At 36.1% G+C, this 15,985-nt stretch overlaps 1 protein-coding gene across 10 annotated transcripts in view; it reads right to left on the bottom strand.

Moving 5' to 3' along the window:
- Positions 1–15,985, bottom strand: part of SCN4A (sodium voltage-gated channel alpha subunit 4) — a 146,083-nt gene that overhangs the window by 17,993 nt on the left and 112,105 nt on the right. For 8 of the 10 annotated variants that reach the window (XM_058184081.1, XM_058184080.1, XM_058184082.1 and 5 more), the window contains 7 exons: positions 13,984–14,157; positions 12,802–12,924; positions 11,442–11,729; positions 9,869–9,922; positions 9,642–9,779; positions 2,804–2,908; positions 1,012–1,282 (listed from right to left, as the gene is read on the bottom strand). In XM_058184081.1, coding sequence (XP_058040064.1) covers positions 1,012–1,282; positions 2,804–2,908; positions 9,642–9,779; positions 9,869–9,922; positions 11,442–11,729; positions 12,802–12,924; positions 13,984–14,157 — 1,153 coding nt within the window. Of the gene's footprint in view, positions 1–1,011; positions 1,283–2,803; positions 2,909–9,641; positions 9,780–9,868; positions 9,923–11,441; positions 11,730–12,801; positions 12,925–13,983; positions 14,158–15,985 lie in introns of those variants that run through there. The other 2 variants (XM_058184084.1, XM_058184088.1) reach the window with 2 other exon arrangements.

A 15,985-nucleotide genomic window follows, 5' to 3' on the forward strand; every position in this document is an offset into this window, starting at 1 on the left:
GGACTGGCTCCCCACCCGACGGGCTACCCCCAACGCCCGCCCTAACCCTCCCTCCCCTTAAAAAAACCCTATCTAAAAACCCCCAAAGGCTCTTTTTTTTCGCATGCCACCTCTGTTTAAAATTAGAATTGCTAAAAATAATTTTAAGTGGTCAGCTCTGCATTGGGCATTAGATGAAGGCAATAATATGAAGATAAGGCAAGAAAAAATGATTACTTGGTCAAGTTTGCCATTTGTTTAGGAGAAGGTAAGGAATAGCTCTCAGAGTGTTGTACAGACATGGTAAATACAGTAGCAGGATATAAAAAGAATGATCCAAAACATCCCTTTTTAAAAGACAAAAACAGAATGTAGATTCAATTGGGGAGATTTGGCAATATTCCTGGAAGTGTCTAGGTAAGAAATCAAATGGATTATCTTCTAGAGGATGGATGAAGTAGGAGAAAGAATGGAAAACTCCCCTGCCAAGTAATGAAAGCAACAGATAAACTCTGGAATAATTTTCAAAGATTATTTTGCTTGTTTTGTAGAACAGGAATATCTTATCACAAACTCCAACCATTGATAGTACATTCAAGATTTGTTAAGGAGAAAGTGAGAATACCATTTTAGCAATAATGATCACAATTGTTACTTGGTACAATTTGTCAGCTCAATTTCAATTTCAATTTCAATTTCCTTTATACATGGCCATTAAATATAAATCTATTTTATCATTTGATTTTCTCTTCATTTTTAGGCACTTTAAAAAATATTTTAAATTGTTTATTTATGCATGCCTTCATGTTTAATATTGTTTTGAAAAAGGTTTTGATTACATGATTATTTATATGCACAGATCTGCTCCAGGAGTTGGGTTTGAGTATGTTGGTTACATAATAGCTTTTAGTTAATTGTAGTTATCCCTTTATTCATGCCTTACTATTTCCATTGTACATACCGTTGATTGAAACAAATTGTACATATTGTATTTTAGAAACAAATCAGTTATGCTTATTATTTTTTTCTTACCTACAATGGAGAGAATGACCACAACAAAATCAAAAATGTTCCAGCCATTAGTGAAAAAGTAGTGCCTCAGGGCAATCATCTTGAGAAAACATTCAGATGTGAAGATGATAATGAAGACCAAGTTGATTTGAGCAAGGATATTTATCTTGGTTTGGCTTTGGTCATCTGTTTCCACCATCATTGTTACCATGTTAAGACAAATGAGGATCATGATGACTATATCAAAAGCTTGCTGAGTCACAAAGTCAAAGATCATCCCTTGATACTTGTTCTTCAATAATTGGTAGATATGCATGTGTGTATGACAGAAAGACAGGAAGGGTGCAAGACACATGGACAATGACAAACATGGAAACGAAAGAAAGGGAAGAGAAATGGAGAAAAACTCAAAGAAAAATGTTGAAGTGCTGAAGGGCTAAATCTAAATCATTCAGAAAGCCACCCAAAAGTAAATTTTTCCAATTTTTACTGTCTTGAAGCTACTTTGAAGTCACAAAAAGTAGCAAACATTACTTTTTAAAAGAAGAAATAAGTCTCTTGACTCTGAGTTGTTGTTTTTTTGAAAAAAATAATAAAAATCCCTAATGTTTTGAGAAAAAACAAGGTCATTGTATTGTCCTGAATCTCATCATTATGCTAAGACACCTGATCCCTGTGATTTGTGAGATTTCCTAAGAGAGGGAACTTGTTGAGTTAATGCTGTTGAATTTTAATAAGAAAATGGCTAATGTTGAGTTGTGATACTTTCTGTAAAGTCTAATTCATCCAATGTCACCCTTAATATTTCCTAACCTCTACGAAGTAAACTGAAATATTTTAATCTCACAATTTGTGGTGATATCACTATCCTCTAAGAACTAAGCCATAGGAGGGACAGATATTGATCTAAGGAATTACCTGAAGTCACTTATGATATCAGTTTACCTCTGTAGGGACAATTAATATACAGTATTCATTTTCACAACTGCTATAAAAGCTAATGATAATGCTTCTATAAAAATCACTGCAGTAGATACCATGGGCAGAAAAAAGTCAGGTGTTGGTATTAGAAAACAGTAGGAAATGAAGAACTTGGAATCCAGGAAAAAGAAACTTGGATGCAAAGGAAAGAAAGACATAGAAAAAGTTGGTAGAAAAAGATAGTAATCAATTAAGGGTATATGAAAACTTGTTAGGAACCTGACCTCAATTCTTTTTTTTTCTTCATGTTTACGTTCTGAAAAATAGACTTCATAGCAGTTGTCATAATTCTAAAGGGTTATGTATTGACAGATGTATTTTTTATTTTTATGATCCCAAGGGTCTTGTACAGTAAATTCTCAATTTACCAAAGAGCGGGAAAGTGACTGTTAAAACAAAATCTCCTTTAAATCCAAATGGGATCTTATGCACATGCAGAAACACATGGTACGAGAGCTTTTGCCAGTTGTGTCCAAAATCTGTCCAGCCAAAGTTCATTAAATCAAAATTGACTGTGCTCCTTTATTTCCTGTAGAAATCTTGTCTTAAATTAAAAATATTTTGTCTACATGTATGTATCTGAAAAGAAATGACTGACCTTTGCAAACTAACTTAGTTTTGCATGCAACTCTTATTCTGTTTATTTCTTTATAGTTAAGAAAAGTCACTAAACTGTGGAAATAATATATTATCATTTAGTAAGGCAATTAATATTCTGACTAGTTAGATTAGCTTTTGTATCTAAATACAAGTGTGTGTGTGTGGGGGGGTGTTCTGAGAATTTTTTTCCCATGGACACGGACCATAGACTTGGATCCTGAGAATGGCATACCTGGGGCCTTGGAATGGGCTTCACTGGTTTTTTTGAACCTAGTTTCTTCATGGCGTTGTAGTATTTTTTTTGTTCCTCTGTCATGAAGATATCTTTGCCTCCAAAGTAAAAAAAGAATCAACCTTATTAGACATGATGAGAAATCATGTAGTAGTATTATTATCATCAACATTATTGTTATTATTATTTAAGATTTAATCTTCAATTTGATTCATAGTCTGGGACTTGTAAAAACTTAACAGTTTTTACAACAGTCCTAACCAAGGACCTAAGAGCTGATAAGGTAACGTCTGAGTATATAGGCAGTTCCAAGTTTAGTGGGTTTTTTGCAATGTCAGAATATTCAGATCTGGTAAGTTCAAAATTTCCATGTACCTAGGCAACCTTTTGGGTATTGCTCCAAGTGCTTCTATTACTATTGTACAACCATTGATTTCTTCCTCCACAATTGGCTCAATTTCAATTTGCAAATCTCAGTATTTTGTTATTTTTTTCTAGTTGTTTCTCTTCAATTTGTGCATCCCCTGGTATTGCAATACCAAGAAACCAGACTTTTTTCTTTCCACAATATTGATATCAGTCAGGCTTGTTGTGGGCCAGATGTCCATCTGTTTGGATCCAAAAGTCTCACAAGATCTTTTTTTTTTTTTTTTTTTTGTTTACATTTATACCCCGCCCTTCTCCGAAGACTCAGGGCGGCTTACAATGTATAGGGCAATAGTCTCATTCTATTTGTATATATTTACAAAGTCAACTTATTGCCCCCCCAACAATCTGGGTCCTCATTTTACCTACCTTATAAAGGATGGAAGGCTGAGTCAACCTTGGGCCGGGCTCGAACCTGCAGTAATTGCAGGCTTTGTGTTCTTAATAACAGGCCTTACCAGGCAGAGCTTGACTTGCCCATTTTAAAGAACTTTGTCTATTTGGTGTTCCCAGTAATTTTTGCTGCATTCAAACCCAAACTTTTGTCAAAGCTTCCAATGAAGTGATGAATGATTTTGGCAACTTGATCATGACATGATCGAAATATGAGATTTTGCTGCAGCCACTAATAAGGTTATCCAGAGTTTCATTTTTCTCGTTGCATAAGCGCCATTTGCTGTTGTTACTGACACATTGAATTTCTGCTTCCGTGGAATTGGTTTGCAGGGCTTGTTCTTGAGTAGCCAAAATAAACCTTCAGTTTCTTACTTCAGCATCCCTGAATTCAACCAGCTCCATTTTAGCTTGGTATCTACTTTTCCTTCAATGTCCTTCAGATATTGACTGTAGATAGGCTTCTTTTTCCAGTTAGAAACACGATACTCAATTGTTTTCTTTCGATATTCTGCTTTCAATCTCGCTGTTTTCAAGAGTTTCCATTATTCGTCTTTAACAGATGCTCTTTGGCTTTTGTTAATGTAGTCATTTAAGGTGTATTTTTCCTTTTCTACAGTTTGTTTCCTTTGTAAGAGTCCTCCTGCAGTACAATTGATCAATATCATTTTTTGGATACAAAGCATAGTGCATTGCCATTAGTTTCTTGTCTTTTGATCCAAGTTATCAAGTTCTAGCTGAGTCCAATCAATTATGCCATTTGAGTATCGTATTACAGGCACTGCCCAGGTGTTAATTGCCTTTATGATATTTCCTTCACTCAGCTTTGATCTCAAGATTTTCCAGACTCGCTTTATGTATTTTGTTGAAGTAGCTTCCTTCCTGTTGGTTGTGCAACAGATTAGAAGCTTTCAAGCTCCTAAGTACTTGCATCCTTCTTCAGGTGTTACTTTTTTTTGTTTTGCATTTATATCCCGCCTTTCTCCGAAGACTCAGGGCGGCTTACACTATGTCAAACTATGTCCATTTGTATACTATATACAAAGTCAACTTATTGCCCCCCAACAATCTGGGTCCTCATTTTACCTACCTTATAAAGGATGGAAGGCTGAGTCAACCTTGGGCCTGGTGGGACTTGAACCTGCAATATTGCAAGCAGTTGCTGTTAATAATAGGCTGCATTAGCCTGTTGCGCCACCAGAGGCCCTTCTTTTATCAACTCTTCATTATCAAGTTTGAATCCATCATTTTCAATGATTTTTCCTGTCTTTACACCAATTGTTGCACCTTTATCAGAGCCAAATTGTTTCCCCTTCTTAATTGCTTTATTCTTTCCAATTTTCAAGCTCAGTTCTTCAGCTGTAACATAAGGTGCTGCATATATTAGCTGATTTATTTCAGCTAATGTTTCTGTTGGAATAGTCTGGACAGCTTCATTCCCATTCTTCAATAATTTAGCCAAATTTCTCTTGCTAACTTGATAAGTTTTGGGAACCAAATTATTTCCATGTTTTTGATCTGAGTCTTAATCTTCTCAGCTAATTTGGCTCTACCTGTTGGTTCAAGATCTAATCCAACTCTTGCTTCTTGTTCCTCATCCGGTTCTCGGATTTCCTTCCTTTTCCCCACTACTTGTTGCTCCAATTCTTAATTATCTTTATTATCAGTTACACTTGAGTCGTGATTTTGAACTGCTCTGCTTGCAATCTCTGCTTGTAATTCTGCATTAGAGAAGAACTTGTGCTTCAAAATAATGTGACTCTGGTCCATAAGTCCTTGTTCATTGATTTCCACATCTAGGTGGAAATCTCCTTCCAAATCTTGAGCAGACAATTTTTAAATCCATTTTTTGTGAGTTCAAATCGATAATAAGCTTCCATAATTGAATAATTTCTTTATTTGTCCAGATTTTCTGCTTTTTTCATTCATCTTCCAGTTGCCTATCAACTCCATCCCTAGCAGAGGGAGCTGAGTGCTCTGTCATATTTTTTGCTAAACACCCAGGAGCCATAGTAAACAATGTGAGTTTTGTTGATCCAGGCAACATTTGATCTGGCATAGAATTCACTTGACATGTTTTCATCATAGTTGAATGGGTTTGTAGCAAACTTAGACTGACTTGTAGCAAACTTAGACTGACTCTTCAACAGAGCACACAAGCCCCTGCACCACTATAAGGTAAAGATCCTTGGAGTGGGTGTATTATCATCATCATCATCATCATCATCATCATCATCATCATCCTAGTGATAATAATAGTAGTGAGGCACTACCTTGATGTGGTTGTGGGGCTTGGGTGCTCTAAGGAAGATGAGAGCTATGCTAGAGGTTCAACCAAGCTGGACAGATTTCATCAGAGGAGTCAGACAAAGGGTGTCTCTCCCATAAAAAATATGGTGAGACATTCATTTCAGAGAGCCATATTAGCTTGGATGTCACCTGGGTTAACAAGGTCAACACTAGATGTTGGAGTTCCTGGATATTTGATGAAAAATGAGCTACATGACTTAGGGCTGTTGGCTGAGCAACCAGGGTTAGCAGCTGCAGAACTTCTAGAGGAAAATGTGTTTACCCATTGCAAAGATACAGTGATTGGGAATAATGATCTGTTATTACAGATCAAATTGAACAAGAAGATGATATTTGAAATGAATGCACCAGTTCTGGAAAGAACAACATCCAGAATCAGAAATAACAGAACAGATGCTAGCTGATCAACGGCAATTTATAATTTGAAATAAAGTATTCACAGAAGCAGAGTTGGAAGAACTGCAAAGGTTTACCCAGGGCAAAGACATCAAAGTCTTGCCAGAAATAACTCAGAATGTAGAGGCAAACCAGGGGGAATAGGCAGCAGAGGAATCCAGCAGAGATATACAACTGTTTTCATTTGGACATGAGGAACCCTCTCCTCTTCCTCAGGAAGAAGAAAGCCCTCTAAGTAAGGAAATAAAGGAATTGAAACAAAGAATAACTGAGCATCTAGAAAGCATAAAAACATAGGAATAAGGCTGCCTGCATTGAAGCTTATTCGAAAGAAACATCTAGCACAACCATTAAAAGATGCAAATACTGCAAAAGCAAGTATAACCACCCACTGCAAGAAACAACTAAAGTACAGCACAGCTGCAGTTGTAACTGATGCAAAATCAACAAAAATGGTTGATTAGACTGGAAAATTAGATCAACAAGTTGAGATCAGACACAAGCATGCTAGAAAAGATGAAAAAGAAGAAGCTGAAGAACAGGAAGACCAAAGAATACCTAATTAAGAAATATCACTTAGAAACAAGGGAGATCAAATAATAAAGCAGCAACTAACAGCTATAGCCAAGAAGATCAATAGATATGAAGCTCGAATTGCAAATTATAAGCAGAATCTTCAATTTCAATCCAATTAGAAACATTTCTACCAATCCATCAATGGAAAAACTGCAGTAAATCAGTTAATAACTGACAAGGAAGAAAGAGTGCAGTTTTGGGCGCAGATATGGGATAAACCAAAGAAATACAACAAGAATGCCACTTAGTTAAAAGAGGTGAATAAGAATAAAAAAGAATTTTAGAGAATTTTGGAGTTTGGATTGGGCAAATGTGCCACACTCACTATCAAACAAGGAAAAAGAGTGAAAACTGAAGGAATCAAGATGCCCCATGAAAACAACATTAAGAGTCTGGAGGAAGACGATTACTACAAATACCTGGGTATCCTTCAAGCTGATAACATCAAGCACACTGAAGTCAAGAAAAAGAATAGTAGTGAGTACATCAAGAGAGGGAAGAAGATCTTAAAGTCTAAATTCAATGGAGGAAATACCATCAAGGCAATCAACACCAGGGTAATTCCATTCATTAGATACACAGCAGGAATAGTGGACTGGACTCAATCAGAACTAAAAACAATGGATAGGAAGACCAGAAAAATAATGACCATGAATCATGCTCTTCATCCTTGCAATGACATTTGACAGATGCTACCTATCAAGGAAATAAGTAGAAGTGGAATGCTGCAAGTACATCAGATAACTGAAGAAGAAAAAAGGGCTTTGGAAGAATATCTGAAGGACAATGAAGAAGATGCACTGAAGTTAGTATGCCAGGAATGCTTACTAACTACTGGAGAGACCAAACTGACCTACAAGAAAGACCAAATGAAAAACAGAATGGAGGTATGGGAAGACAAAGCTCTACATAGCCAATACATTTAAAAAAAATAGCACGGAAAGCAGCTAATAACTAGACCTGACAATGACTAAGAGCAGGAAAGTTGAAGATAGAAACCAAGATCAAGCCATAAGGACAAATGCATACAAAGCCAGAATTGAGAAGACAGCAACAGACAGTAAGTGTTGCCTATGCAAAGAAGTTGAAGAAACAGTGGACCATTTGGTAAGCTATTGCAAGAACAAGAAGATTGCACAGACTGATTACAAGCAATGGTATGACAAAGTACCAACAATGGTGCATTGGAAGATCTGAAAGAGATATCATTGCCTGCAAGCAAGAACTGGTGGGACCATAAAATAGAGAAAGTCGTAGAAAATTAGAAAATTAAATTGCTCTGGGACTTTAGAATTCAAAGAGACAGGCACTTGCCACATAACACTTCAGACTTAACAATTGTTGATACGAAAGACAAAAAAAAAGTCTAGATGATGGATATGGCAGTGCCTGGAGATCGCAGAATAGAAAAGAAAGAACTAAAGCAGATAACAAAATACAAAGACCTATAAGCAGAAATAGAACAACTATGGGAAAGGCAAGCAAGGGTAGTACCAATAGTAATAGGTGCCTAGGGAGCAATCCCAAAACCCTTGGAGCACCACTTGAACACCATTGGCATTGACAAATTCACCATCAATCAATTGCAAAAGATAGCTTTACTTGAAACAGCTTTCGTCCTGCTATGATAGCTGTAACACCATCAAACATCCAGATCTGCCTATTCCAGGTCCTTGGTAAGGGCTTGATAGATAGACAAAAATGCCAAACCAGTCTGAACATCTGGCTGACTGTGCAATGAACAATACTACTACTAATAGTTAATAGTAGTATTGTTAGTACCAGAGACCATGCATCAAAGTCCCAAAGCATGCTGTTATTGGTAATATGTATTTGTTGTCTCACCCCAAATTTGTAGGAATGCTTTAATAAAAGGATTTTTTAATGTGTATTTGCTGGGGAACTCAAAGGTGTTTTTTTCAAGAGGCAACTGGACTTTCTGTTTTTTCTTTGAAGACATTTGCAGGGGAAGTTTCTCTTCCTTGTAAGTTAAATATGCTTCTCAGGAAGGAATGAGCTCTCAATCAGTTTAACTCTCCACTCTGCATGTGTTCATGGATTATTATGCTGCATGTCCTACACCACAGCTCTGGTTTTCAGGACAGGTTCTTAGGCTCTGGGAACTCAAGGTGCGCTTCAAGCTGATCCCTGAAACTTAACTATAATTCAGTTAAGTTATAATTCAGTTCAATTTGCAGTTACAGGCTCACAGATTATTCACAGCAATCTGTGAATCAGTTTAAGTAATGTTTATAAGATTATCCCATGCTTCTGCCTTGATCAGCTCTAGTGTATGTAATTCAAATACGTGGAAAGTAGATAACAATCTTTATGGAAAATCAGAACCATCAATTGTCATAAGGTTCCAGAACTGGCCTCTGCCATGGATAACCTGAACCACTAGAAGGCTGCACACTGTACCATTTTTTCTCATATGAAGAACAGCCAAAAGGAAAATAGACTGGCCACATTGAATAGTTGCAGGGACCATGCAATTTGGGTAATTGGGTACCTTGATGAACGTATCTTTTCTTTTATGTACACTGAGAGCATATGCACCAAGACAAATTCCTTGTGTGTCCAATCACACTTGGCCAATAAAAAAAATTCTATTCTATTCTATTCTATTTGATTGTCTGTACTATTGGTAAAAAACTCTCCAGAACTACTTATTTGAAAGAGAGCATATGCCTTTTGAACAAAAAATAAATAAATAAAACAAATTAAAGATACTTATCTTTTTCTTTTGCTGGTTGAAATTGTCAATGATTACACCAATAAAGAGATTGAGAGTGAAGAATGCCCCAAAGATAATAAAGATGACAAAATAGATATACATGTAGAGATTCACTTCATACTGAGGCTGTTCCTCCTGCTGGAAAAGCAAAGGAAGTAATGAACCCCTTGTTAATTACTCCATGAAAGCTTCAGAAAAGGCAAAACAACACTGTCTTTTCAAATTACCTCACGGGAGTCAACAGCTGCATACATGATGTCCATCCAGCCCTTGAAAGTGGCCTACAAGGAAGAATAATGCAGGACATATTCATTTTAATTGAGAATAGAGGACTCTGACTTCGTAAAAACATATATAAATTTATAGCTCAGAATGGGCATCTCAGGTTGGAAGTTACATCTTTCCTTCTCATTTTTTAACTTTTTAGGGGGAAAAAATAAAAAATAGAATTGCCTCGTGAAGAGAGAATAAGAAAGGATGAGGACAGCCATGTTTATTTAATCACACAACTGGCTTTGTTAAAACAGTGAGAGAAAGGAGATTATATTATTTTATTAGGATGTTCCTTTTAATGAAAATTAGAACCATCTGCTAATATATAGTGATTGAGCAGGTACAGAAGGAACAAATACGTTTGTTCTGAATAATTTGGTTTAGTTTCTAAAGAACAAATGGAGAAGAGGAAATAGAATAGAATAGTATATGCTTACATCAGCATGTATTTTTTTCATAAAAACAAATAAAAGTAGAAACTCACCTTCATTGGATTAGAATTATCTTTCCTGTACAGTATAACTGGCTGGAACTCATTTCTGAATGTGAACCAGTGGTGGGTTTCAAAAATTTTTACTACCAGTTCTGTGGGTGTGGCTTGGTGGGTATGGCATGGCTTGGTGGGAGTGGCAGGGGAAGGATACTGTAAAATCTCCACTCCCACCCCACTCCTGGGGGAAGGATACTGCAAAATCCCCATTTCCTCCTGATCAGCTGGGACTTGGGAGGCAGAGAATAGATGGGGATGGGGCAAGTCAGAATTTTTACTACCGGTTCTCTGAAGTACTCAAAATTTCCACTACTGGTTCTCCAGAACTGGTCAGAACCTGCTGAAACCCACCTCTGATGTGAACCCTTCATGGTGGTGGTGGTGGTGGGAATATACGATCAAAGTGTTTTGAATACTGGTAGTTTCAATGAGGGTAAAGAGTAAACACCATCATTCCTATTTTAGAGGGGGAAATAGAGATAATTCTGAAGGAACAGGAGACTCCCCCTCCCCAAGCAGTATAGAATTCCAGTATGTAGAAATAAAAACATATTTTGAAGGCTGGCTTTGCCCTGATCATACAAGCAGAAAAAAATTGGTTTGGTTCAAGGAAAATTAGGGGAAGATAGTTTAAATCAGGAGAAAACATAGGACATTAATAGGAAAAAATACAAATTAGGGAGAGATAGCCACAATCTACTAAAAAGAATGCCATTGCAATAAAAAGAGACTTTGGTCCCCTCTCTGCACATCCAATTCAACTTGCTCTTTCTCCTCTGGAGCGTCTCTCTTAGGCCCAGGTGTTCTAAACATTGAACTGGACTACAAATGGGTCAAAATAATTTGAATTCAAACTATGTTTTTCTTCCTGGAAGAAATCAATTTATTGGCTAGGATTAAATAGGTCAAAGGACCAGCTGAGACGGATAGTTTTAGCCAGTGCTTTAGTTGGCAGTTTCTCATATGAGCCTCTATATAAGAAAGGAGAGGTTCCAGCTAAAATAGAAGATTTCTTAAGGGAAAGCATGCTTACTTACCACTTGCAAAAGGGAGAGATAGCCTAAGCCCACATTGTCAAAATTGACTTTGACATTGACCCAACGGACATCAGTGGCATTCTCAACATTGATAAGATCGATGCAGTCACTTTTGTTGTTTACATGTTGGATTTCAAAGAGATCACCTGTGGTGGTATTGACACAGCGATAGTACTTCCCTGCAAAGAGGTTCACCCCCATAATGCTGAAGATGAGCCAGAAGATCAGGCATACCAAGAGAACGTTCATGATGGAGGGGATGGCCCCCAAAAGGGCATTTACAACCACCTAGTATCAGGAGAAAGAATCTACTCAGGATTTAATAAAAGTAAATCAACTTCAAAACTTTTCACAAATTCAGAATGTGGCCTGTTAAAAAAGTGTTTTTGGTTTATATTCTTAATTAGATTGGAGATTTCAAGTTAAATTTATACTAGTGTGGAAAAGGCACTAAGATACAACATTAACATAACTATAGACATTTCACAATTATTAGCAATCTGTGGGTTCATTTGCTATAGATAATTCTGAGATACGAGTAGTCTATACATTTATGTAAAGCAAGAATCAAGAGAACTGGTTCCTAAAAGATCATAATCATAATAAATAAATAATAGCATATTTTATAATCTAATTTAAAATAATGTTATAAATTTTTTTTAAAAAAACAAGTGAAACTCTCAAGGATCTGCCTGGGGGTGTAATGGGCTATGAGAATGGGAGACAGCAGGAAGAAATGCAGCCAGAGCAATGACAAGAATTATGTTAGCCACAGAAGGAATAAGGATGGAGGAATCATTTCAGGAGGAACCCTTCCTTGTTCTTTGGAAAGTAAAGGCAAGGGACAGGACAGACCTGACTTTTCACTCAGGTCACTTGCCATGGTTTTTTATTTTATATGGGGTTTTTTGTAACTTCTTTGTTTAATGTTTTGAGCTGTTTAGAGTCACTGAGAGTTGGGCATCATCATCATCACTATTACCAGACCTTCCTCCTCATTATTATCTTCATCATCATAATCCTCATCATCATCTTACTGTATTTCCCAGGAGTAAATGTCTCCAATTTTCATCTCCATCTTATAGTATTTAGAATAGTCTTGGAATGTGATCATCTCTCAGAACAAAATGGAACTATTCCATGTTTATTATTATAACTTCATTCAAAGAAAGCAAAATGTAAATACTGTGGAGAAAAAAATGGTAACCTATACTGCCAGTCAAAATACTGTAAATGCTTTCAAGGTAGGCTTGGCTTTTATTGCTATTTGCTATAGGAATTATATTCATACCCTCTGAAATTCCCATGGCATGGAAGAAAACTGGAGAAATAAAATCATGGATTGTCACACCACACTTACTCTCATGCCTTCAAATCTGGATAAAGCCCGAAGCGGCCTCAATGCTCGGAGTGTCCTTAGGGATTTGATAGCTCCCAGCTCTGAATAGCCTAGCCAGTTTGCTGTTAAACTAATTATGGAGACCTGATTAAAAAGAAAATGAAATGATTAGTAGTAACAAATGATAGAATTATAGAAGAAGGACTATAGTCCCATATCTTGCACATAGGAGCATCTGGGTCAGATTTCCTGAATCCTCTGAGCTATATGCTACTTTAATGTAACCATGATACAAACATGTCCTGGCAATATACTGTTTTATGCCATTTTCCCATGATATTGTCTTTATCTTGTGCCCAGCTCTTGAAAGAGATAGTTATCTTTAGTTGTTCCAGTTTTAAAATATTGTACTGCTTTAAATAGACAACATTCAGTGTTACAAGACTGTATATATACAGTTTGCCATCCACTACACTGATGGATGGAGAGTCAATAATCAGGAGTAGACTCTTTCATAAGGATGCATCCTTATGTTCAGATTCATTTATACACATTGCCTCTCTTCCAGGTTAGCTATGTCTGCAATTTTTCTGTTGCCTCCCTTAATAGCTGGGAAGAAAAGCAGTATTGAACCAAAGTCTTTCAGTTCTGTGCAAGAAGAAATAAGATATATATATATATATTTAGCCTTCTACTGGTTATTCTATTCCACCAGATGATGCCTTGCAATAAAACCCACACCATCTCTACTGAAGTCCAATGATTAGTGGAAGATTTCCTGCCAGCAAAAAAGATCCTAAAGAAAGTGGCAAAGCCAGTAGAATTAAATAAGTGATTGGCTGATCATACGCTGAAAATCATAAACAAGACAATATTATTCAGCAGCCAGTCAGAACAGATTCAATAGAGTGAGTATATGGATCATCAATAGGAACATCAAATTACAAGGTAGCATAGATTCCTGCCAACTTAGTGGGGGGTCAATAGCATTTTAATTTAGCTATGGGGAAAGAATCTGGTTCCTGAATTCATGTCAAGTGTCCTTAAATATTTATCAGAAGGAAGTTGTTTTCTCTTATTTAGAGGGCTAAAATTTGAAATGGAGCCTAACAGAATCACATGATTAATCAGATTTAATGCAAAACCAAAGGAATCTTTGGGAATCTTTCCCAGATTGCTTACTTCCAGAAAGCTGCAACTTACATCAACAATGAGGAAGTCCAGCCAGCACCAAGCATTGGTGAAGTAGACCTTGAACCCATAGGCTACCCATTTAAGCAGCATCTCAAGAATAAAAACATATGTGAAGACCTTATCAGCAAACTCCAAGATGGTACGAATTGTATGTCTGCGTTCTATGTAGATATCTTCAAAAGCCTGAAAGGGGAATTAAGGCAGAGCAGTGTTTGAGACCTCTTGACAAGATATAAAAGCAATAAAAGCAGCCACAGCATGAGTGGCCTTTACCTTTCGGGGCATAACTTTATATTACTGAAGAGGAACATTGTATTACTGAACAAATATACACAAGGATTTGGACATTGTAAAGATAGGTGTGGAAATATGTAGAAAATTCCTGGGAATCCCATCTTCAATGTTTAATACTTAAGTTTGCAATAAGTATGTGCTCTGAGACTTGTTTTCCACAATGTTATACTTATTTTCCTACATCATTATTTAGGTTATTGGTGGTGAGATTTCAAGATTTCAGCAGAAAACAATAGTATTAAAAGCCTAACACCAAATTTTGATCTAGATAATACCTTAAACATTTCATTGCCCTGAGGGTTTTTATGTACATCTTATCAGATCTGGGAGATCTTCTGTTGAAAGAATGGAAGTTTACCACAAGCTCTTTCTGTGTGCTATTTTTCTATTTTTTTAAAAAAGTTTTTCTTTTGTATAATAATATCAGGCATTGTGAGTTTATTCCTACTTTGGTATATCTTCTTATTACTACTCTAATTAATACAACATCTTTCAATGTGATCTATTTTAATCAGGTTTAATGCTAATTTGTTTTCTTTTACTTGATATGTTAAAATATAGGCTTGTAAAATTTAAATCAGCAGTATATTAAATGAGCATGAGAACTATATAAAATATTTTAATGTAACTTTTCAAATTACCATTTTAACAACTTGTTTACTTCCTAATTCCCATGTGCATATTTTCCATAAAACATATTCTACCGTTTAAAAATAATTTAGCAATTTATAAAACTACTGATCAATAGTACATTTTAGTGAACTTAAATATTTTGTCGATAGATTGATGAACCGTTTCCCCTCAGGTGAATAGTTTTTGCTGCATCCAGAGATCTCTCATGTCCATTATATTTTGACTATGCTACAATTGATCTAGAGGCAAACGGTTGCTTGTTGCAAATAGCCACAAGGAACTTCAAAATGACCTCTTCTTTATTTCTTACTACTGGTTGGGCTGATAAAATTCTACCCAACTGTTTTATTAGCCATAACAGTTTGTTCCTATAAGAAATCTAAATCGTCAACAAGATATATCTTGTTGGATATTATTTGCAGTTAATTGGTGCTACATTTATCAAGGAGGATTGCAGAGCAAGTACTGCATTCTGAACAATGTCTTGGGGATAGTCTGACTTACTCATGATGAAGGCTCGGTAATGATTAATTTTTTAAGTTTAATTGCAGTCCAATGGACCTGCTTGTTTCAGTAATCTTTGGAATTGAGTAAATTTAATTTGACCTGGAAGAGGACATTATGACATGAACTGCTAACCCAAGTCTCTCTCCAGAGTTGCTGCTTGCTATCTTTAGATTACTGGGTGCTTCTCAAGCAGAGTCCATGATGCTAAATGGTAAAGTGACTTAAGTCTATTCCTAGTCATGCTAGGTTTTGGAGATGAAATCTGACTCTACAGTTCATTGAATATGTTATCATCTTGGAAATGCCAAATCACCGAACTTTGTCACAGTCTCAGTTTAACATTCTTCCATCTGCTCCATTCAAAGACAACTATATGAGGAAGACAGTCTATGTGACTCAGGATGATAAGAACATGTAGATATAATGATAAGAACATATAGATATAATAAAATTTTATAATGATTGACACAAAGTTTTATTAGAACTTTTTCATAAATCTCTCTCAATCAAGTGACTTTTTTACTTTGGACCCACAGTTTAACAAAATTTTCCAAAACAATCTGTAGAATGTGATAAC

The sequence above is a fragment of the Ahaetulla prasina genome, chromosome 4 (assembly GCF_028640845.1).
Source record: "Ahaetulla prasina isolate Xishuangbanna chromosome 4, ASM2864084v1, whole genome shotgun sequence".
Taxonomy (NCBI): Eukaryota; Metazoa; Chordata; class Lepidosauria; order Squamata; family Colubridae; genus Ahaetulla; species Ahaetulla prasina.